We start from the raw sequence: 25,463 nt of genomic DNA, 5'->3' as shown, positions 1-25,463 counted from the left end.
GTCGGCATTGAATGCTCATCCCTTTACCGGTCACCATTTGCCACCACGACAGATCCCAGTGTCCCTCCCACCCCCCATCCCCCCATCCCACACTGCCTCTGTGGCAGGGCATTCCCTTATGTTCTCTCTCTCCTTTTGGGTGTTGTGGTTTGCAAAAGAGTTAAGCTGATTTTCAGGGAGAAACGTTGCATGATTTACTTTCCATTATCACTTTGTATATACGGAGATGTCGCTTACATGGCTGCGTGGTTAGGAATAAATGTTCTGGTTCCTGCATGCCCGAGCTATACTTGTAGAGGCTCATTGTCACCGGGGTTCCATCCAGAGTAGGCGGGATGCAGGACCTACTCCATCTGGGACTTCCCAGGTATATTGGCTCTGTTTGGGACCTGAAGCATTCTCCCATACTGATTTCTTCTTTGAGAAAGTTTTTGTTCATTTTTTCACCCCAATATTTGATGGGGTTGGATGTTTCCTTCTTGTGGAGTTCAACCAGTATTTTGTATATCCTTGATATGTACCCCTTATCGGATGGGTCTTAGGTGAATATCGTTTCCCATTCTGTAGATTGTCTTTGTATTCCGGTCACTGTATCTTTTGAGGTGGAGAAGCTTCTTAGTTTAAGATAGTCCCATTTATCTATCTTTTTTCCCATTTGGCTGGCCAGTGGCGTGTCATCTTTGAAAATTCCGTTAGCTTCAATGACCTGGAGGGTTTTGCCAACCTTGTCTTCACTGTACCTTGTGGATTCCCGTATGATGTTGAGGTCTTTAATCCATTTTGATGTTATTGAGTGCCCGAGAACAGATGACTGGTTAAAGAAACTTTGGTACATATACAGAGTGGAATACTATGCAGCTGTTAGAAAAGATGGAGTTATGAAATTTACATCCAAGTGGTTCTACATGGAAAGTATCATGCTAAGTGAAATGAGCCAGAAATAGAGGGAAAGTCATAGAAAGATTTCACTCATCCGGGGGATATAAAGTAACAGAATGGGAGATGAACACCCGAGAATAGTTGAGTTAAGTACTAGGAGGTCTGCTCCACGGCTTGGAAGGTGGCAGCACATGCTGGGGGGAAAGGCAGCTCAGATAGAGAAGGGAACACTAAGTAAAGTATGTTTAGACGATTCGTTCTGGATGCGAGATGCGTGCTGAAAGTAGACTATAGACCAAACACGATGGCCACTCAATACCTCTATTGCAAACCACAACATCCTAACGAAAATAGAGAGCAAAATGGAATGCCCTGACACAGAGGCATGTTGGAGTGGAAGGGGTGGGGGATGGGAGGACTATTGGGATTATTGGTTGTTGAGAATGGGGCACTGGTGGAGGGATGGGTACTCGATCATTGTATAACTGAAATCCAAGCACAAAAGTTTTAACTATAGAACTGTACCTCATGGTGTTTCACTAATACAAAGCACACTCGACATGTCATCTGCACCTGTATGCTCATTGCAGCACTGTTCACAATAGCCAGAATCTGGGAACAACCTGGGTGCCCGACAACAGACAACTGGTTATAGAAACTTTGGTACAACTAATATGCCCGTGTTAGGAAAGACACAGTCATAAAATTTACTTAATAGTGGATGGTCATAGAGAGTATCATGCTAAGTGAAATCAGTCAGAAAGAGAGGGAAAGACAAAGAACGGCTGCACTCATTTGTGGAATATAAAAATGACATAGACCGCAGAACTAATTTGTATCAAAGAAATAAGTCATGTGGACAGAAAATGTGCATACACATCCTTTATAGTTCGCTTCTTGAAGACACAAAAATAATTCTGCTTTATTTTCTTAACAAATCACCATGAGAGTCACAGTTAGAAAGTTGTTCATGACTGGGTTTTGGTCATACAATGTTCCACCACCCATCTTTTCAAGTGTATATTTTCTTCCATCAATGTCTCCAGTTTCTTTGCCACCTCATCCCTCAGCCTGATTTGTCGCAAACATTTATTTTCTGGGTTTTTTTTTTTGAGCAGACTACATATACAAAGTGCCTTTTATTCTTTTGTATTTTAAATTTTTCATTTCATAAAGTTGTTCACAATAATTGATGGTGAACAATATTCAATATTTTAGCACCAATCCCACCACTTTATTACATATTCCCACTAGCATTATTTCAAATTTTATCACCATCAGTGAAGCCTGCCCCACAGACAGATGATAAATAATTTTTTGTATTGCTTTTTATTTTATGAACAGTATGAGATGGCTGTAAGGGTCTATTTCTCAGTGTTTCAACAAAAAAATTAAAAAAATGTAAGAGATGTCACACCGCCGCAAAAGTGGCCATGCACTGCTGGAATTTAAAATTTGAAATAATTGGGGTTCGGAGACATCTCTGCCATGAGCTGCTCCATTCTGAGATTCACTTGTGAGTCTCTGGATCATGAGCATTAATGCGCTTACGTGACACCCAGAGGCAGTTTGTGGACATGACAGCCAGGACCCAGGAAGGGCGGGGAGATGGGAAGGGGCAGCCGAGTCCCAACCCCTTGAGGCCTGGCGTTTTCAGTCACTGGTCCTGTATATCTGGATTTTTTAGCGGTTTTATTCCCTTTTGGGGCGGGGCGGGCCGGGGAGACAAGTCGGACAAGTCTGTGAAGATCAGCCATGAGGGTGGCAGTGATTGTGTTCTGGATGTTGGAGGCTGCTGGGGCTCCTTTAGTGTAGCCTGAGTGAGCTGCTCGATTCCGAGCTTCATTTATGAGTTTCCAGACATTTTTATTCTGTTTTCCCCCTTTTACCTTTTACACGCTAGTTTGCAATAGTATTACTGAAAGGGTATCATGCACATTATTTTACCTCCTTTGAGCACTCCAGTTCATGTCCAGAGTTATCATTTCCAACTATCATGGTCATAGTGCTCCCTTCTCTGTCCTAACAGCACTTTCCCCACCTTGTGGCAAATTTCCTACCATGGATGATTCTTCCTGGCCATTCTTTTTTTGTGTATTATTCTCATACTGTTTTTTAATATCCTGCAAGTGGGTAGAATCATTCTATGCCTGTCCCTCTCCATCTGACTCATTTCACTCACTATGATAATCTCCATGTCCATCCATGTATAAGCAAATCTCACGACTTCATTTACCTAATGACTGTTGTATTTCACAGTGTATCTGTACCATAGTACGTTTTTTTAAATCTTCTCATCTGTTCTTGGGCACTTGGGTTGTTTACAGATTCTGGTTATTATCAATAGTGCTGCAGTGAATATAGGAGTGCACATGACTTTTCTGTAGTATGTTGGGGTTCCTAGGGTATATTCCCAGGAACAGTATCGCTAGGTTGTATGGGAGTTCAATTTTAATTTTTTTTAGAAACATCCATATTGTTTTCCAGAAATGATAAACCAAATGGCATTTACACTAGCAGTGAGTGAGTCACCCTGCATCTTTTCCAGCACTGGTTGTTCTTGTTTTTGATGTGTGCTAGTCTCTGTGGTGTGAGATGTCTCATCCCATTATTGCTTTGATTTGCACCTCCATGGTGATTAACGATGTAGAAAAAAAATTCACATGCTTTTCGGCAATTTGTATTTCGTCTTGAGGAAGTTTCTGTTCATCTCTCCTTCCCATTTTTGATGGGGTTGAATAATTTTCTTCTTGTAAAGTTCTACCAGTGCCTTGGACATTAATGCTTATGATCATCCTATTTTGCTTTATGATCATTCTATTTTTTTCTTCTCCCTTCTCTCATTTTTTGTTTCACAACTTTTTGTTAGTTTTGTGTCACAATGAAATTTTTTTCCTAATGTATAGTCATATATTTGATCTTTCATGCAGTGTTTTTATTTTCACTTTTTTTTCTGGTCAGTGTCAAATGGTTCATAAAGCATTTTAGAGCTTTCTTTTTCAGTGACCTTGGGTAGTGCATAGAACATTGATACTCTTATCTTTGATAACTTAATGGAAGCACACATTTAAAAGCATCTGTATGAGGTTTATTGTAAAAATAATATACACGCGGAAGGGTGTTGTGTGTTGTGTTTGTGGGCTCTCCAGGCAGCTCTCTCTCACCGCCCGTGTTCAGTGCTCTCGAGCCACCGTGTATGTACTGGATCGGGATGGCTGTTGGCAATGGGCAGGCAAAGGAAGGAACGAGGGCCAGGCTGGTTGGTATCCATTGCAGTTTATTCCAATCTCCTCTCCATTCTTCTCTGATTCACCTTCTGCTTCTTTCTGGAGCTCCCTCTGATCTTACAGTCTTAGTTTATATAGCAATCACATAGGGTGGCTATATAAAGTTGGGTTGACCATTAACAAATCAACAAAGAAAGGTAAAACCACTCCTCCAGGAGATTAACTCAAGGTCATAATCTCATCTAAGGATATTACTCCAGATTACTAGGAAATCTGCGTAAGTGGGGTGGGGTGGGGGAATCCCATCCAGGATGTGTCCGCTTTCTTCTTTCCTCAGCTAGTAATCCACTGAAATAGTTGTAGTAAATCTACTTCTAATATTTCTAGCAATGTCATTCTGTATGAGCACAGTAAGAGATATAGAAACTTAAAGTTTGGTTCTTCCTGAGGCCATCTCACTATATATTCCAGACCACAGTCCTCAGGCCAGGTTAGTCTTCCTAAACCCAGCAGGGTCCTAATCTCGTTGTTACTTTTGGATCATGACAACATTTGTCCATGACTATGCTCTCAACTTATAGTTGAGTATTTTGGATCTTTGACCTGGCCCATTTTGATGCTAGGGTAGTCACAGCTTGCCCTCGGTCCATTCATTCCCTCGTTGGGACCCTGCTTTTGGGGTGCTAGGAACTAAGGGCAACTGAGTCAAGAAAGTAGATACCCAGGAGTAAATATTATTCAGAGTCAATCAATTCCCAAGTTACAAAAGCATAATACTAACTGTCTTCCTTTGTCCATACAGAAAAGACATTGCTTTAATATAAACTAAGTTCCCTGCGGCAAGACTGAAAGAACAAACACAATGTTAAACTACAATTTATCTTGGAGGATTAGTCCTTAATATTCTGTTTTGATGGAAATTGGTTAATTTATTTTATCCCAACATATTTTTTAATGAATGACCTTAATTTTACTAGAAAATTAGTGTGTCTTGTTGATTTTCAAATGTATTTGAAATGACGTTTTTCCAAGTAATCACTTTTTCTATTTCATGGCAGTACATGCTTTGTCCTTTATTATTTGTATATGTATGCATTCTTCCTTCGTTTATTAAGCTAGCCAGTAGATGGTTTGTTCTACCAGTAAAGTTGGCCTGTGTAATAAAGGAAGGCACACTTTCTCTTTCTGTATCTGTCTTTTATTCTTTTCTACTTCGTTTGATTTTTATTTCCTGCCACATGCATTCTTTTGATAGATGTAGCTGTATTCATTTGAGGAATTCCATGAAATGATTCTATAATCCATTTAGTTTCATTTCTTAAGTTTACTTTAAAGTATTTGTTACTCTGAATTTACCTCTTATCACGTAAACATATCACGTAGATACTGATATTGTGGGCATTCATTAAATTATTTAGCAAATTGACTACGACTTTAATTTGCATCTATTCAAACAAGAGATTGTTCAAATATTCTCAGAATTTTTGATGATTTATTGCCATGTGTTTTTAACCTTTCTTAATCTAGTGGATGACAACCATATGTACCATTAGTGAGTACAATACTCAGTGTCACAAGTTGGGAAGCTTATACTGTCGTTTAAAAACACTTCTTGCTCAACATATTTCAAGACTGTGGATTCCCTAAACTGTATCATTCCTTCAAATCTGAATGATAATCTAGCTGGATAGAATATTCTTGTTACGAATTTATTTCTTTTGAGTTTTTGTACTATATCTTTCCATATTTTTCTGGCTAATAGAATCTCAGTTGATAGATCTTTTCTAGATCTTACAGGCGTTTCTTTGTAAGTTCCTTTTTGATCCTGCTACTTTCAACGTTCTGTTTGTATCTTTGGATTTTGTCATTTTGAGTATAATGGTCTCAGAGTTATCCTCGTTAGTTGTATTTTCACTGTGACCCTTGAGACCTCTTAAAACTCAGGACCAGTATTCCCAATATTTGGGGAATTCTTGATGGTGATTTCTTTAACTATATTTCATCATATTAACCTTCCTGTTCATCTAGGGTCGCGATACTTCTTTTTTTGTTTCTGTGGAAGTCATCCTGTAGTTGTCTAGCAATCTTTTCAATTCCTTTCAGCCTGTTTCATCTGTTTACTGGTGGTTTCCCTCATCTCATCTCAGAGTTCCCTGACTGTCTGCTAAGCTGCTGTTATTCTGCTATTCAGAGCTTTAATTGAGTTTTTAAATACCAACATTCATGCTTTTTTTGTTTTGCTGACTACCTGTGCTATCATTACTTTAAGCTCATTGATCATCCTTATGATCGTGTCAGTTAAGTCATTGTCTGGGGCTTTACTGAGCTTGTTGGTGTTGTTTATATCTACAGTTGATATTGTTTTTCTCAATGTAGTTCTACGTATATTCTCCCACTGAATTTCGAGTGTTCTTGCTGTGTTGAGTTGGAATCTTTGTAGTTGGAACTCCTAGAATTTGCTGAAGGATTAGGCTGGAGGTTGGCTGTCCTTCTCTGCCCGACTTCACAGAATGACAGGAAGCATAAATATGAGCCACATGTAATTTGTGCAGTAGATCTATTTTATGGTCGCATGCTTCAGGAGCTGTGATTTGGGCCCTCATATAGGGCATAGATTGGATGTAGAGGCTGCTAGGACCCAGCTGGAAGGGAGGTATTCTGCCTTCTCTTCCAGAATTGGCCCAGTGAATTCTGCTGGAGGAAGGTCACACAATGGATGGCAGAGTAGCAGAAAGGTCCTCTTCTCAGAATTTCTAAACATTCCTCACTCTGAAGCAGGATTGTGAAGATGGATCGAAATACTCTACCCACTCTGATGGAACTTGCTGCAAAGAATCTGATGAGTAATGAGCCTGCAGGTATCTACGCCTTGGAGGTCCTTCCTAAACATCTCTTCATTCAATTGTTCACCACTGCCTTCTTGGACAGACGGAAGAAGATGCTGAAGGAAATAGTGAGAGTTTGGCCCTTTCAGTGTCTGCACATTGGGACATTGAATATAGGAGAATCACCCTATGACGTCTTGGAAGCCATGGTGGATGGTCTGCAATTCCTCCCCATACAAAATACTTCCTCAAGGTAAGAATACTCCAATATAGAGAACGTGAGTGAGCAAGTAGGTGTGCTGATTCTGGGAGCAGAGTAATAACAAGAGTCCCTCCAAAGTAACCAGTGATGCATGTTTAGTATCTCTGTATCTCTATTGTCCAAGAGGTGGAGTTAACTTAAGTAGGGCAAAGTCTTACAGAATCGATTGTAGAATAGAGTTGATTTAGAGTACTATGGGTGTATGTATATCTTGCATATGACTGCTTATAGGATGGCATAGGCATTGAGACTGGAGAGAAGCAGAGGTGAAGAAAGTATAAGAAAAACAGTGAAATTCACAGTCTATTGTAGAAAAAGAACCAGCATGTGAATGGCACATGGAGTGAAAAACAGGGAATAATTGTTCTGCCTCAGTTCCACATCATTTTTCTTGCTGGAGTATAATGACACCTGCTATCTCTCACATGTTCTGTGTACTTTTCTCCCTTACAGGACCTCCAAACTGAAGATTCTTGATTTAAGACAGACAACGGAATGTGGAATCACATGCTATTACAGGGCCAAATACCCATTCTGTTTTCAGTCCTGTGTTTATTCTCAGCATTCCATTCATGGAATAGAAGAATCTCAGCATAGAGTTAGGTGCCTTGGAATGGGTATTTCCGAGTCTGAGCCTGTCAATAAACCCATAGAATTATTATTGGACATTTCCTTTAATCGTAACTGTAGAGCAAAGCAATTTATTTATTTTATTAACAGAAAGGTTGCACAGAGTTTTGGGTCATTGCACGTCTGCTGCAGAAATTTGATAATTGATAACACACCTTTGCAAAGAAGAAGCCTGCGGATGATAGATCCGGCTTGTATTAATCACCTTGAAGTGATTCGGGCTCACCTGAGAAATGTTACCATCCTTTTTCCTCATTTGACCCACCTGGAAAGCCTTAGACTGACTAACCGTCCCTTTCAGTCTTGTCAGGGGAGAAACTTCAACATTTTTCTCACATGGCTTGGGAAGCTAGAAGTACTTCAGGACCTCAGCTTGTCCTTCTTCGGCCTCAAAGATAAGCTGCACAAACTGCTCAGGTGATGGGGTCGAGACACTAAAATTCCCGTACTTAAATCCTCATGCCTCTATTTTCCCTCCCCCTTCTCCTTGGGCATTGCTGGAAGTTTGAAACTTGTCATACTAGAGAGAGGCACATTGTGGTGAGAACAACCGGGCTTGAACTGTGCACTTTCATTTGTTCAGTCAGCCAGTCAACCATTTGCAAACACTGTGATAAGTCTTCAGATACATTGGTGGGAAAAGTTTCAGTGATAATCTTCTGAAAACGCACTATCCTTTAGAGTAGGGCAAGAGGCATTTACATGGAGAAGTTTTTATTACTATAGCTCTGATTTACATCTCTGTGAATTGGCCACAATTGTTAACACTGCCAGACTTTTGACCCTGTAGTTTACCCAAGGTTTAGGCCCTGAATGGAAAGCTTGTCACCTGTGGCTCATGAACGGGAGCCCTCAGTTTTTTCCTTTCTCAGACTCATCTTCACCAGATAATAAACAGGATCCATCATTGTTTGTTTGTACAATTTTTTACTTCATCTTGCATTAACCTTTAATAACTTACCCACGTTAATAAATCTGTAACTTCCAGCTCCAATGCCCTGTGGTTAAACTTTGGCAAATTTTGCACAAACTACTTTACCTTAGAACCTTCGGTAGCTTTAAGTAAAAGCCCCCTGCCATATTCAACTATTCTAAAATAATCTTTCTTTTCTTTTTCTACAGAGTCCTGCAGCCTCAATTGGATACATTGACTCTGTCTTTCTGTCAGCTTTCTAGCAGAGATGTCACTTTGCTGTCCGAGAGTTCTCAGTTCACCAACTTAAAACGACTGAATCTGAGTAACAACCACATTTTCCAGGAAGTTAATGAGCCCTTTCTGACTCTAGTGGAGAGAGTCTCAGGCACCCTGCAGTATCTGGAGTTGACCAACTGTCAAATCACAGATTCTGTTCTCTCTGCTCTACACAGACCCCTGAGTCGCTGTTCCAAGCTCTATGCCTTTAGCTTTTCCTTCAATCCCATCTCAATGCCTGCACTCATGAACTTTATGCAACAGCTAACAACCTGGATGAATATTCGCTATGTGATTTATCCTATCCCTCTCCATTGCTATGAACAAGGACTTTTTCATGTTAGTTTGAACCGACAGAAACTTGAGGAAGTGCAGACCCAGATGAAGTTGATGCTACAGGCGGCAAAACGAGAAGACCTGTGCTGGTCCACTTAATCTGAATGATGTTCCATACAAAAAATTGCTTCAACATTTATGTGTGGCCATCCACAGATTGTTGCTGGCATCTACAGTGGTGGCTTACACTTGATTGTGACTTAACTAACACATTGTGACATCAACTTGTTAAAGCACTTACTGTTTTCTCTGAACCCAAAATTTGTAGAAATGCATTTGTAACATCCTCCTAAATTAGAAAACTTACCTCTTACTTTTTTATTAAATGAAGCTCTAAAAAAAATTAAAGGAATGTGAATGGTTCTGTGGATATCTTTCTCATTTCTTGCCAGCTGCATCTTCTGTTTACCAAACATATTTTGTAACCATGTAAAACTATGCATGTGTTTGGTAGCTGACCAAGTCATGGCATATGATTTACCTGCTCACATTGATTATTCCTTTTATACCGTCAAGAGTAATAATTGTTATAAGGCAGGTCAATTAAAACTCTTTCTGAATGTAGTAGTTTTTCAAGCCAATAAATTTTCCCTCAGTGACCTTTCAATATTCTTGTACTTAAGATTGTCTTGGGTTGCCTAGTGAGAAGCCAGTTGTAAGTAAAAGAGAAACTGTATCACTGCCACTGTCACTGTCATCACTGTCATTCCGTTGTTCTTCAATTTACTTGAGCGGGTGCCAGTAATATCTCTATTCGTCCAAGCCCTGAGATTTTAGCAGTCTCTCCTTACTCATAGTTCCCAATGATTGGAGCACTTTCACGTTTAGGGGAATGAGTCCTGTTATAGGTACTGGTTTTGGCATATCAAATATGACACGGGTAGCTTGCCAGGCTCTGCCCGTGTACGTGGGATACTATCAGTAGCTTGCCGGGCACTGACCATCTGGTAGGTGGGCGGCCACGCGGTCTTTTGACATCCCGTGGAATCCAGTCGGTAACAGCTCTAGTCCAGCGGTCATCTTTAAATCTCATTACGTGACCAGCCCATCTGATTTTCGACATCTTGGCAAACGAGACAGCGTCCCTGATTCTTGATCAGAATGTCGGAACTCCGGACTCTTTCTCTCATTTGAATGAAATGTGATATTCCAAGCATAGTTCTTTCAATTCTTCTTTGGGAGACCTGAATAGCATTCTCATCCTGTTTGCGTAGGGCCCAGTTCTCTGAGGCACATGTTAACATGTTAATGCAGGAAGAACTGTGGAATCAGTGGAATTGTTTACAATTAATTGATATATATATATATATACATATATATATATATATATATTCTGTTACCTGGGCTGGAGCGACAGCACAGCAGTAGGGCTTTTGCCTTACACGCAGCCAACATGGCCGACCCGAGTTTGATTCCTCCGCCCCTCTCCAAGAGCCCGGCAAGCTACAGAGAGTATCTCGCCTGCACGGCAGAGCCTGGCAAGCTACCCGTGATGTATTCGATATGCTAAACACAGTAACAACAGGTCTCTTGATGGAGACGTTACTGGGCCTGCTCGAGCAAATCGATGAACAACGGGAGGGCCGTGAATATGTTACTACTCTCTGAACTCCATCAAACATGGTGTGGTAATTATGGACAATGGGTAGGAAGTGGCCCATGATATGTCACGTGGCCACAAAGCAGCTGTGTTGTCAGGAAAGTGGCCTGGAGTTTGGCGATGGTTGGGCAGTGGAGGTCAGCTGCTAGGGATGGGTCCCTTGCGTCGGGAAGAGCTCTTGCCCGCCCTCCCTTTGGGGCGCCCCAAATGGAAACAGCCTGGCGCTGAGTATGGTGGCGTGTTTATAGGGGCCTCCTTTTATACTCCAGTCTGGAAGGAGCAGCCATGCGTTCTGGAGGGTGATCAATGAGATTATGTGTTACAGGCAGGGTGTTGCTTATGGGTGTGGCCCCTGGGTCACCAAAGACTGGAGGAAGCAGGCAGAGGATCTCTGCCTCTGGGTCCTGTTGATTCCAGAGTCCAAGGTCACAAAGTTCCGCATTACCTGGGTTCCACTGGACTTCACTCCTGCATGATGCTCAGCCCTAGCATCCGGAAAGTGGCCTGGAGCATGGCAGCTGTTAGGTAGTGGAGATCGGCTGCTGGGGCTGGGTCCCTTGGGTGGAAGAGCGCTCGCCCACCCCCCTATGGGGCGCCCCAAGTGGAAACAGCCTCACTCGAGAAAGAGAAACAGAGAAACTATACCTATACCTACAGGCATCTTTTTTTTTTATTAGTGAAGCACCATAGGGTACAGTTGTAGATTTACAAATCTTCGTGCTTGGGTTTCGTTTATACACTGATCAAATACCCACCCCTCCACCAGTGCTCATTTTCCACCACCATGGATAATATCCCTCCCATCCCCCCCCCCCCCCGCCTCTGTGGCAGGGCATTCCCTTTTGTTCTCTCTCTCCTTTTGGGTGTTGTGATCTGCAAAAGAGGCATTGAGTGGCAAACATGTTCAGTCCATAGTCTACTTTCAACATGCATCTCCCCTCCTGGGAGGATCCTCCAAACACCCTTTATTTGGTGCTCCCTTCTCTATCTGAACTACCCTTTCCTCTAGAATATCCGGCTGGCCTCTAAGCTATGGAATAATCCTCCTGGTGTTGATCTCAGCTATTCTTGGGTATTAATCTCATATTTTGTTACTTTATATCCCCCCGATGAATGCAATCTTTCTATGTCTATCGCTCTCTTTCTGACTCATTTGGCTTAGCATGATACTTTCCATATTGTACCACTTGTATGTAAATTTCATGACTTCATCTTTTCTAAGAGCTACATAGTACTCCATTGTGTAGATGTACCAAAGTTTCATTAACCAGTCATCTGTTCTTGGGCACTCAGGTTTCTTCCAGTTTCTGGCTATTGTAAAGAGTACTGCAATGAACAAACAAGTGCAGATGTCTCTTCAACTACACATTTTTGCCTCTCTGGGATATATTCCCAGGAGTGGTATCGCTGGGTCAAATGGGAGCTCAATTTCTAATTTTTTGAGAAACGTCCATAATGTTTTCCAAAAGGGCTGAACTAGTCGGCATTCCCACCAACAGTGAAGGAGTGTCCCTTTCTCGCCACATCCACGCCAGCATTGGTTGCTTTTGTTCTTTTGAATGTGGGCCAGTCTCTGAGGTGTGAGATGGTATCTCATTGTGGTTTTGATCTGCATCTCCCTGATGATTAATGATGTAGAGCATTTTCTCATGTGCTTTTTTGCCATTCGGATTTCTTCTTTGAGAAAGTTTCTGTTCATTTAATTGCCCCATTTTTGGATGGGGTTGGATGTTTTCTTCTTGTGGAGTTCAAACAGTATTTTGTATATCCTTGTTATCAACCCCTTGTCAGATGTGATTGTAATGCAAACATGAAAGTTTGTAACTATCTCACGGTGATTCAATAAAATTTTTAAAAAATCCCAGCATGCAGGACGCCCCACTGAAATGCCAGCATCCATTTCTGGGGTAGATACTTTTGTTTTTTTGAATCCTTTTACTTTGTAGATCCATTTTCTGTTATCCACAATTACTTTATCTCTAACTTAAAGTATTCCAGGTTGAGTTTCTTTGCTTCTTTCTCCTTCTGTACACATGAAAGAATAAAATCTCCTGATTCTGGCCGTGGCCCCAAATGAGAAGCTTCTCTTTCATTTCTGCAGTCACCAGGAAACCTGCTTTCTGGCAGTAGCCAGAAGCTCTGAAATAGGGGCTTAGTATTCATCACTTGGTAAAGCGGCTCTAGCTGCGACTCTATGTCTGAAAAATTGCCAGGAATCATAGCTTAGTCACAGCACTCAGCCTTTATGGCTGAATTGTCATCCATATCCATAGAAATTCCCTTAGGATCCCACTAGGTGGAGCACTGGGTGCCCTTGCTTATTTTGAAGTTCTTTAGAGAATCTATGACTTCCTTTTACTAGGCTGCAATAGCTTAAAGCCCATTCTCTCTATTCTACCAAAACCTCCTGTTACTATCCCCCAGCTCTTTAATTAAATCACTGTTCTCTCCACCAATGTCACCAGGTTCAATCCTACCCCACAACCTGCCTCCTTGGTAGGCATAAACATTTTATTTCACGTTAGTTGCTTCAACAAAAAAAGGAATGAAAAAAGGAATATCAGAAAATACATCAATAAATGTCAATCTTTGATGTTTTATTTCTGTAGGCATGAGGATGACCCGTAATATAGGGATAAAACCCAGATCAACTGCATGCAAGGCAAATACCTTACCCATTGTAGGTCTCTCTCCAGCCATTATCTTCAATTCTTAACTGTCATTGATGGCCAGTGAGAAAGGCCCTGTACAGAAGGCCTGTAATGTGAGATTACAAAAAGCCATTTTTGTTGGAAGTTAAAATAAGTGGTCACACTCCATAACCCTCAAGCACATGTCTATGAAACACCAGCTGTCAGCATTCTGAGGTATGATCTGGGCAGACTGGATTATTCTGTCTCATTGTCAGTAGCATTGTAGCACTGTCCTCCCATTGTTCATAAATTTGCTCGAGCGGGCCAAGCAACATCTCCATTGTGAGACTCGTTGTTACTGTGTTTCCATATCGAATACATTACGGGTAGCTTGCCAGGCTTTGCCGTGCTGGCGAGATACTATTCCCAGCTTGCTGGGCTCTACGAGAGGGGCGGAGGAATTCGAACCGGCTTGGCCAGGCTGGCCACGTGAAAGGCAAACGCCCTACCACTGTGCTATCGCTCCAGCCCCTTATTCTGAGTAGCTAAGGAAATACACATGGCCACAGGACACCTTCAGAAGGAATGAGACAATAGTACTGTGAATGGATGAGAACAATAGTGGAAGCATATTACAAAGACCTGTTTCCCATTTTCTTGTATTCAAATCATAAAATTGCTCAAGATATGGCATTTGAAACCAAGGAGTTAGAAGTAAGAATAAAAATATATGAGTCCTTGCTTTCCTTCCATTCACAGCCCTCCCTAAGCAGTAAACATAACTTACAAAACCCCTGTGGTTCCTGGTCTCGTGCTTACGTCTTTGTTGATGGTCTACAGTCAGTAGGGTATCTGACTGTGCCACAGACGAGTCTCTGGAAATAGTGTCGTATCCCTCCTCGTCAAAATCTATTGGCATTCTAATGACATGCCAATATGCTTACTGTCAATTCTGATGCATCTTCTGGGTTCTGTCAGGGTGAATAGGAAGCCAGGGAGTCTTTTTAGTGCTGGACCCATTGGCATATGGATGGGACAGGACAAGAACAATCCAGGACACACAACGTACATCATGCAGCAGGACTTTATTCAAAGAATAAACAGTAAGCAGGATTGGGTAAAATACAGACAATGGCTGACCCTTCACGTGTCATACCTGGCCTACAAATTAACTAATATTTGTTGGTCAGCTAGGCCTCCAAGGCCTCAACCTTATGAATGTAGCCTTAAGGTGGAGAAAATACAAACAAAAGTTATGTGAATGAAATTATAGAGGGAATTCAAAGGGACCCCTTTAGTAATTTATCAGAAATCTCCTCAGTTTGTAGGGAAGAAGATAGGATGTTAGATGAGCCAGCTCCAGGAGTTTCATTCCCCCTTTCAGCATTCGACTTCTTTACCTTCATACAGGCCAAGAGATGTATATCTTTAACCCAGTAAAGTTCTAGTCCTGAAGGCACTGGTGTGGATAAGATTCGGTGTTCTCACTCAGTATTAAAGTACAGATACAATGATTATGCAATGCCACTGTTAAACCTATGGCACACATGCTAGAATACATGCAGTAGTATACATGCTATGTATAATGTCAATGAAAGACCTAGTTAATACCTGGGGTTGGAGAGATAGTACAGCAGATAAAGCATTTGCTCTGCATGTACCTGACCTGGGTTTTATTCCAAGCACCTAGATACACTTCTCCCCCAAACCCTACAAGGCGTGATTCCTGAGCCTAGAGTGAGGAGTAAGCCTTGAGCACAACCAGGTGTGGTCCCTCTATGCACCCCCCTCACAGACAGAATGTTCCATCACTCACACTCATGCCTGCTAAATGTAAAAGGAAAAGAGAGAACTGTTTGAGAGAACAAGAGAACGAAAACAAAGTTGTGAAAAGGACATCTGAGTGGAGATTGAGGTACTGAAATAGTTCCTGTATGAAATCTTAATAGCAGTTTGTAAGCCATAATGATAAAATATTTTTTATTTTCTTTCTTTAAATAGAATCACCATGAGATACAGTTACAAAGCTTGCATGTTTGAGTTTCAGTCATACGATGGTCGAACACCCATCCCTCCACCAGTGCACATTCTTCTCCACCAATGTCCCTACTATACCCCTTTTCCATACCAACCCTCCACCTGCCTCTAATTTTTTTAAAAGAATCATGTGAACTTAGTTCTATACCAAGTTCCTCCCTACGTGGAGAATTCCTTTTCTTTTCCACTTTCCATTAAGCTATTTTACATTTTTTTACTGTCTGATAAATGATGTTCAAGAAAACGAAAAGTGGAACTAGCTATTACAACGTACAATGTACTTGTGACTGACCCAAGTTCTATCCCTAGAATCACATATAGTTTTGTCATACTCCACCAGGATTGCGCTTTGTGTACCTCCACATGTAGCCCAAAAACCAAAAAGAAAAGAAAGTATGAAAATTTGAAAGTAAAAATTTTCAATCATTTCTTAGTGATAGAATGCACATATCATTGCACTCGCAGTTTTGTTTTGCACTCTCAGTTTAAAGTGAACAATTCAATACTTTGCTTAAAAGTAATTGCAAAACTGTACAACCATCATAACTATCTAATTTCAGAAAAGTTTTGCTGCGGAAGGCCCGCAAAACCACTCTCCGGCCCGCGGAGGTGGCCCTAGGATCTGTAGGTGCAGGGAAGGACCAACCAAATGAACACAAGACACAAGAGACAGAGTATAGTTTAGAAATAGAGAGAAAAAGGGACAGACTTTGTTGAGGGATACAGGCTGTTTATATAGGGTTGGGGCAGCTCAGTCAGGAGCAGAAGCAATATAACCATATATGGTAAGGTCAGCAACAAGAGCTTTACCTAACATTCAAGGTAGACATTTGTACATCAAAGGGTCTTATGGCAGTAGGTGCATCCTGAGCTTTACATTTGTATATCAAAGGGTCTTAGGGCAGTAGATGCATCCTGGAGGTTACTATAGATAAGGCCAGATAAGATAACTGTCAGCCTGATGTTATTTGCTATATATCAGGCATCCACTGAGGTCAGGAATCCCTGGGAGATTGTCACCAATGTCTGTCCCAAGCAGTTCCTAACATGGGAACTATGGCCAGGGTCTATGAGAGGGCTCTTGACTTCCCACAGTTTTGCCACCTAAAAAGAAAGTTCTTAACTCTTTTTTAAATTACTTTTTTATTTTATAAAGTAGTTCACAATATTTGATTACATTTAATATTTGAACACCAATTCCACCACTATTATACCTTCTCACCACCATATTTTGGATGTTTCCATCCTGAACCCCAACCCCTGCCAAAAAACAGAACTGAAGTAATTTATTTTGTATTGTTTGTTATGAAAAACCGCTCAAAATGCTACAAAAACGGTTTCCTTAGAGGAAAGAGTGTGAAGATTGTTATATTTCACCCAGGGGCCATTAAGCTCTTCTATAAGAGATCACTAACATGTTAAAGTTTGAGCTTTGTGTGTGTGTGTGTGTGTGTGTGTGTGTGTGTGTATATATATATGTATCCTTAATTTTAATCGATTTGATGTAGGCAGGTAGATAGGGAAAGGCTCTCTGCAATGAAACAAAGACTCATAGAAGAATTCTAGGACCAACCCACCCTGTGGAGACAGAGAATAAGGACTTGATAAGACCATCCCCAGACCCTGAAGATATGGGCCTCCTCCCCATGAAATTCCTCCTTTCCGAGAACCCCCTTTCAATCCGGTTGACTCCAGCGACCCAGCCCCAAGGTGATTCCAGGACAATCCAAGTCAGATGATTCTCGAACCCCTTTTCAATCCGGTTAACTCCAGTGACCCAGCCCCAAGGAGATTCCAGGACATTCCAAGTCAGATGATTCTCGAACCCCCTTTCAATCCGGTTGACTCCAGTGACTCAGCCCCAAGGAGATTCCAGAACATTCTGAGTCAGAAGGATCTATAAGAACCAACTCGAGAGCCCACTTGGCGCTCTCTCCACCCTCGGAGAAGCCCGCGTTCCCTCTGGACGCGTTACTCTCTCTCTCTTACTCTCCATTCACCCGCTTATCTGCTTATCCCTTTCTCTCCCTCTCCAAAAGCCTCCAAATAAAACCTGTTACTTCACTGCTCGTCTACTCCTGAAATTCTTTTCTGCGAGCGAGACAAGAACCCCAGAAACCTCGGGTAAGGCTTGGGACTGGTCTCTCCTTTCCTGCGAAGAGCAAATTCTCGCCCCAGCTTGAGTCCGTGGCTCCCCGAGCAATCGGGTGGCGGGATTAACTCCCGTGCCGAGAAGATCAAGCGGACTTCAGGTGTGGCTTGACGGCCACCTCGTGGGGCTGGCGGGGCTCAGGCCCGTGCCGAGCAGGTGCTCGCTGCAGACTTTACTGGTCCTAGCCTACCCAGGGTTCCGGGTGGCAGAGGAGGGTGGGGAGAAAGTGGCCGTCTTTCTCCTCCCCACTTCACATAAGTCACCCGTGGGGCCCACCGACATCAGATGGCGACCACGAAGGGACTTGCAGTGAAGAAATCCACAAGAAAGGAGGTAATCTGTGGAAAATCTGCTGTGGAGGTATGCTCCCTTGGAAATCTCTGGGGGGGAAGGGGGAGGAATGTGATAACCTCTGTGTGAATGTGTGTGTGTATGAGCACCCTGATAGGTCCTCCTATCGGGCGTGATTTTGTAGCTCCACGACCTGGCACTCTTAAAGTCCCTCTAAAGTCATGGAGCTCGAGTGGGCTGCCTGCGATTCCACGGAGGACATGCGGTCAATGGTGGCACTGGCATAGGCGCCAGTCGCAAGTCACAACGCTGAACCACTAAGGCTAAGTCCTCCACCGGCCAGGCAAGCATCTGAATGGTCTCTGCAAAGAGGCACCCCTCCTTTGTCTGTCTCGCGTCACCGTCCACTATGGGAGGAATGGGAGGAAAGCCCACTAGTGAGAAGATCCTGGGAAAACTAAGGCAGATCAATTCCTAGGTAGAAATCCCTTTCCCCAAGCAGAATCAGCTAGAGGTCAATTCAAATGCTAATGGAGGTAGTCAGCAGGTTTAGCCCTAGGCAAAAAGAGGTAAAAGACAGGCAAGAAGTTTGTGGAAGAAAGCATCAGCAGGGAGCATTGGAATATGTGGCAAGCTAAGAGAGGCAGAACTTTTCTCTTCTCCCCTTAATAGGCTTCTTGGAAACCCATGGCACTCTAGGTATGGCTCCACACGTGTAAGCCATGGTCGTGTGGACGCTCGGGAGGCAGGCCCCAAGGGACGCCTGGGGTAACTCAGAAATCTCTAAAGGAGATGTCCTTTAAAGAGAGATTTTTCTGATGGGCCGGCATGCAGTTGTGGTCCTGTCTGCGCCCTCTCTCTAGAACCACAACACCACGGGCGGGCATGCAGTTGTGGTCGTGTCTGCGCCCTCTCTCTAGAACCACAACACCACGGGCGGGCATGCAGTTGTGGTCGTGTCCGCGCTCTCTCTAGAACCACAACACCACGGGCTGGCATGCAGTTGTGGTCGTGTCCGCGCTCTCTCTAGAACCACAACACCACGGGCCGGCATGCAGTTGTGGTCGTGTCCGCGCATTCTCTAGAACCACAACACTAGAAACTATTAGGAGGAGAGCTTGCTAAGGAATTATTCTACCCTAGATTTTTCTTTTCCCTCCCTTTCATAGGTTATTGCTGACACTTAGGAGATATGGGAAATTCTACATCAGTACCTAAACATTCTCCTTTGGGTTGCTTGTTAAAACACTGGAGGAGCCTGAAGCTAGATAGCTTAAATTAGAAACGTCTTGTTGACCTCTGTAACACCACGTGGCCTGAGTATAAGCTAGAACTTGGGGAAAGATGGCCGGTGAATGGCAGTTTGCATGACCAGATCATTTTGCAGTCAGATCTTTGCAGGTAACAAAAGGAATAGGATCATCAAAGCAGAGGAGGCAGGAAAAATGCAAGATCATATGATTAATTGTTTGATGTCAGAAACAAAGAAGTATGTCACTAATGCAAACTATCCCCATGTCTGATAAGAAGATACCAGTTCCCTGCCTCAGAACTAACCTTGATCAAAATATGGTAACATCTGACAACCTTAGGTTTCAACTGCTTTGTCATAGTTTATTTTGCCCATTGATATCAACAAAAGCGCTTTCTTGACCCATTTTTAACAAACAGGAGACTGGGTGGTCAGGCTGGGAAACGGGGGGCCAACAGGGCTTCTTTGCCCTGTGCACTGCTCCTTCCTTTGTCAGTCCATCAGTTTTCTCCCTACCATTTTTGAAGGGTCAGATCAATCGATCAGCTGCGGATGTGTGTACATGTACGTGTGGTGGTCTTTAGTCAGTTCATTGTCTGTCTGTCTGTCTGTCTGTGTGGAACACTCGAGTGCTGGTACCAGGTTGAAATCAGAAGTAGAAATTCTTGAGAAGTCAGTGATATGCAACTCAGTGATTGAAGGAATGCAGTTGTTTTTGGAACTTGTTAGACAAGGTTTAAATGAAGATTTCTTATCAGAAGGTTGAGCCTACAGGGAAAGCAGAATTCTCAATCTAGATTTCTTATTAGAAGAACATTAATGATTAGTAACAGTTGAAATCCTTTTGAACTTAAGAATCTGTACTATCTAGAAGAGCTGTGGAACTAGAGTCTGAAACTAAAGTGAAATAAAGTTCAGAGAATGCAAGGTTTTATCTTACAAGCCTCAGCCAATTGTAATGAGGAATTTAGCTGTTTTACAAACAACGGAGGTACATAAGCCACTAAAATAAAGTTTCCTCATATTAATTAATAATTTTCTTATGTTACCATAAACATTGACAGTCCAAGTGCTTTTTCTATGCTAATATCAAAGTTTGGTACAAACTAAAGGGCTTTTTCTGTGTCTGAAAACATGTTTGTATTCTTGTGGAATTGGTAAAAGTATCTGGTGTAGAAAGCTTATGATTGAAATAACTAAGGGACAAGAACTATTGAAATCAAGCCAAAGAGGGTTTACCATGTTTTATATTAATTGGCAGTTCAAAGGTTTTATGCTGTTATATCAATGTACATATTTGTATCTGCATTGGATTAGAATATTTGACCTAGAAAATCTTGTGAGTTGAAATAATGTGGTACATAAAACAGGTTCATGTTTATTTTAAAATATGAGTTTCTAGAGTTATAAAGTTGGTTGCAAAACTTATCCTACCAGTGGTTTTATTTGATCTCTGAGACTTTTGGTAACTAAAATTTCTAAAGGTACCTAGCAAAGAATTATGAGTGATCTCAGATGTCATCTTGATAGTCTGAAGCCATAGCATTGCACCTTGGTGAAAGTATGAGATAACTGTATTGTTAATCAGCTTGTCCTGTATGTGAAAATGCATGCTATTATTATGATAACTTTATTTCATGCCAAGCTTTGTCTCCAGGTATCAACCTAGTCCTGACCTTCACAGAACTTTGTACACAAGTGTAAAATGCTTTCTGTTCTATGGTAATCTGAGTGTTTAATCTTTTTGCATTTGTGTTTTCCTAGAAATCAGAATTCTAAAATATCTCTTGGTTAATTTCTAATGTAAAGTGAACTTTTGCCCAATGAATATATGTTGTGAGAACTTTAGTTGTGAGCATCTCTAAAGCCTTTTAAAATATCTATAGAACTGATGTAATGGTTTTGAAAAGGTACTGCAGAGTATTTTTGTCATGTTAAATGAGATGATTGGTAATTAGTGTCCAAACTTGGGAGATCATGTTGTGCTAAATTCAGTAAAATAAGAGTTTAAACTTGTGGGATGACTCTTGGGAATATAGACGTGTGTCTTAAGTCAGAAAGATGATGGCTGGATTGTCTGGACTCCTGTTACAGTGCTCTTAGGATCATTGAATTTTTCAAAAGTTGCAGGAAATCAAGGGTTTTGACATGGGATTGAAAACACATGTTAAATGGTATGCTTTATCTCTACAGATTTTAGCTTCTCTGACTAGGACCCACAGCAAACAGGTGTATTACATCTCTCTGAGTAAAATGAAATGCTTGCTTTTCTCTTCTTTTGTACCTTCAGTATGTTTTTTGATGTTTCATGGCACTATGTTGGTTTGCATAAATCCAGATAAGTCTTTCCTCTCTGTAATAGGGTCTACCCCTCATGCAGACAGGAAAAACAAACTATGGGACCCCAAAGCCCTCTTCCAGGGAACAGTCAGGGAATCTGTCTAAATGACAGGAGCATGGATTTAACAGGTACTGTTTTCAAGTACCCTGAAAACCTCAGGGCGACCCTAGAGGCAGGCCAGCTCAAGGAAAGACTGGAAATCATCACTGCTATGGAGAATGAGGAATCCAGGACTCTGTAATGACTAACTCAGTCTGGGCCTACTCTCAGCGTCAAGGAAAAACCTGGAAACCAGGATTTCTCCCAGCCCTGAAGAAGGGATGGGATGGGTTCCTTTCTGCCAGGACATCTCTGTGGAAAATGAGGCCCGAAGGCTCGAGGCCATCCAGTTCGTCGTGGGACATCTTATGGCCAGGCCTGGGTAACCCTGACGTGCCAGATAAGATTAATGCCAATTTTGGTTTGTCTCCTGTCTTTAGTCGATCCCCAGGACTTCTCAGTAAATAATGGGGTATCCCAAATGGAGAGTTCTCTAAGCTTACTGTGTTTATGCAAAAGAACAAGCCAGGTTTGTTAAGCTATCTTGCAAAGTTTTAAAATGAAGGTGGAGAGAAAACCATGTTTCTGCAACTCGTTTTTTGTAAGAACCAGATTCTAATTCTACAGAGGTGATTGAATAAATGTATTTAATCTTGGTCTAAAAGGTACCCCTCTTTGGGAAATTTAGATAAAACTTGGTTACTCTCTGTAGGTAAACAGCCTAATGTATAAAGGAACTCAATGTTATGCATGCTGTCACTAGCTCGATCAGAGCTTTACTAGGGTGAAGCTCATCTCAAAGTGCAGAATTGCTTTCCCCCAGTCTGTGAATTGGCCAAGGTGTCAAGAAAGGGCATCTAAACTGGGTAAATTAGAATGGATTAATATCTAGTTCTGAAATACTGTGAATTTTCTTTCTATACTTTATTGCATCTCATTTTCTGTGAACAGTTATTTGGAAAGAAGAAGGATATTAACAGCTCTTAATTTTTGTTGCATCATGGGATTAACACCAGAGAATATTTCCTCTAAGCCAGAATGCTCTGCAGAAGAGGAACCATGGACATTGGAGGTTTCCAAAAGGAAGTTGATGGATTTACCCAACAAGGAAAGTTACTAACTCCTGGACCTATGCAATGGAATATTATTAAAGGGTTATGCCTTAACACCAGTGAGAACCATCTTCCATGGAAAGGAACTGAATAGCAAGTAAGGTAGAAGTAATTCAGAACTGTGCTTTCTGTGCTCATATGTTCAGGGTGTAAATACCTGTTGGTTCTCATTGAGAGCTTCAGTGTATGGGCAGAAGCTTTTCCTATCTGTACTGAGAAAGCCAGAGAATGGCTTGGTGTTTCTGTGTCCAGTAGAAATATCTGGACACAGGAATTCATTTTTCTTTCAACCAAACCTGCGGGTAGAGTTATTCCTTTCCATTATTTTAGTGATAGATATGGGTATGGCATTATGTCGCTTTGGTTTCTGTTGCTTTAACTCTTGTTTTTTAAGACAGCAAACAACATTGTCCTTACTGGGTCAGAAAGGACCTTCTACTCCTCCCAGGGTCTAACCATTTCAAAGTGATATCCCTCAGTCTAATCGAACTGATTTTTTCTTTCAGATAACTTCAGGAACCCAATCAATTCATTGCTGATGGCCACTAAAAGCTGAGGTAGTATGAGATTTCACCCCTTGTGTAGGCAGGGCCAGCATCCCATTGTCAGCATGAAGCAGATCCTGAAGATGGACCTTCTGCCATTCTCCCTTAAAGATTTAATTACTAGGGGGGATTTGATGTAGGCAGGTAGATAGGGAAAGGCTCTCTGCAATGAAACAAAGTCTCATAGAAGAATTCTAGGACCAACCCACCCTGTGGAGACAGAGAATAAGGACTTGATAAGACCATCCCCAGACCCTGAAGATATGGGCCTCCTCCCCATGAAATTCCTTCTTTCCGAGAACCCCCTTTCAATCCGGTTGACTCCAGCGACCCAGCCCCAAGGTGATTCCAGGACATTCCAAGTCAGATGATTCTCGAACCCCTTTTCAATCCGGTTAACTCCAGCGACCCAGCCCCAAGGAGATTCCAGGACATTCCAAGTCAGATGATTCTCGAACCCCCTTTCAATCCGGTTGACTCCAGTGACTCAGCCCCAAGGAGATTCCAGAACATTCTGAGTCAGAAGGATCTATAAGAACCAACTCGAGAGCCCACTTGGCGCTCTCTCCACCCTCGGAGAAGCCCGCGTTCCCTCTGGACGCGTTACTCTCTCTCTCTTACTCTCCATTCACCCGCTTATCTGCTTATCCCTTTCTCTCCCTCTCCAAAAGCCTCCAAATAAAACCTGTTACTTCACTGCTCGTCTACTCCTGAAATTCTTTTCTGCGAGCGAGACAAGAACCCCAGAAACCTCGGGTAAGGCTTGGGACTGGTCTCTCCTTTCCTGCGAAGAGCAAATTCTCGCCCCAGCTTGAGTCCGTGGCTCCCCGAGCAATCGGGTGGCGGGATTAACTCCCGTGCCGAGAAGATCAAGCGGACTTCAGGTGTGGCTTGACGGCCACCTCGTGGGGCTGGCGGGGCTCAGGCCCGTGCCGAGCAGGTGCTCGCTGCAGACTTTACTGGTCCTAGCCTACCCAGGGTTCCAGGTGGCAGAGGAGGGTGGGGAGAAAGTGGCCGTCTTTCTCGTCCCCACTTCACATAAGTCACCCGTGGGGCCCACCGACATCAGTTTCATTTGTTTATACTTTGGTTTTGAGGCCACACCTGGTGATGCTTAGGGCTGACTCTTGGCTCTGCACTGAGGAATTACTCCTGGCAACAACCTATACGATTTTGGGAATCGAACCCAGGTCAGCCGCGTGCAAGGCAAGTGCCTTCCCTGATGTACTATCTCTCTGACTCCTAATTTTTACTTTTTGGGGGTCACACCCCACAGTTCAGGGCTTACTCCTGGCTCTGTGCTTAGGGATCACTCCTGATGGCGCTTGGAGCACTCTCTGTAGTGTGGGGTAGAGGGGTGTCAAAACTGGGATCTGCCACACACAACGCACATACAAGGCCTTAGACCCTGTTTTGTCTCTCCAGCTCATGCCCCGTTCTCCATTTCTCCAAGATTGGCCACCACAGGGCCTTTGCACATGCTTTCCCTGTAATCCCCACCCTCACCTCCACAACCTTGCTTGGCATCCCCTCCTCCTCCTGCATCCCCTCCACCCTTCCATTGTGTTATTTGAAATCACCCCCATCCTTCCCCAGCTATTGTTCCTCCCAGTGTCTGAAGTCATCCACTGGCTTGTCATTCTCTGGCTCCCCATTTCCCGCAGCCTGTCATAACCACGGGCACCCCACTTTTTTGGGGGGTCACATCTGGCAATGCTCAGGGCTTACTTCCGGCTCTGCACTCAGGAATCCCTCCTAGTGGGGCTCAGGGGACCATGTGAGATGCCAGGAACGTGACTGTGGTCAGCCTTACCAGCTGTACTGCCTTTTGGACCCAGGCACCTAACTTACCTTGCTCTCTACTGCACCCCCAGAATTTAACCAGGGACAAAGCACCTACTAGCGCCTCCAGAAACACTGAGTTCTTGAGCCCAGGAACTCAGCTGTCCCCCACTAAATGCACATCACTGGCCCACCCAACATTGGTCAAGACTCGCAGACTTTGGGGAATTTAGGAAGCCCCAGAGTGTCTTCAGGGATTTGCCAGGGGGCGCTGGAGCGGTTAGAGGGGGATATAGGTTCCCTTGGGACTCTCCTCTTGCCCACAGGG

The 25,463-nt window shown here is 42.8% G+C and overlaps 1 protein-coding gene across 1 annotated transcript; it reads left to right on the top strand.

The window, feature by feature from the left end:
* The first annotated feature begins 6,894 nt into the window (after nt 1–6,894).
* On the top strand, nt 6,895–9,450 carry LOC130034143 (melanoma antigen preferentially expressed in tumors-like). The gene is made up of 3 exons (XM_056125697.1): nt 6,895–7,184; nt 7,647–8,240; nt 8,946–9,450. Exons 1-3 carry the CDS (start codon nt 6,895–6,897, stop codon nt 9,448–9,450), a joined length of 1,389 nt encoding a protein of 462 aa, XP_055981672.1.
* Nucleotides 9,451–25,463: the final 16,013 nt, after the last annotated feature.

This window comes from Sorex fumeus, unplaced genomic scaffold (assembly GCF_029834395.1).
Source record: "Sorex fumeus unplaced genomic scaffold, SorFum_2.1 ptg000058l, whole genome shotgun sequence".
Classification (NCBI taxonomy): Eukaryota; Metazoa; Chordata; class Mammalia; order Eulipotyphla; family Soricidae; genus Sorex; species Sorex fumeus.
This window is presented reverse-complemented; position numbering and strand designations above follow the sequence as displayed.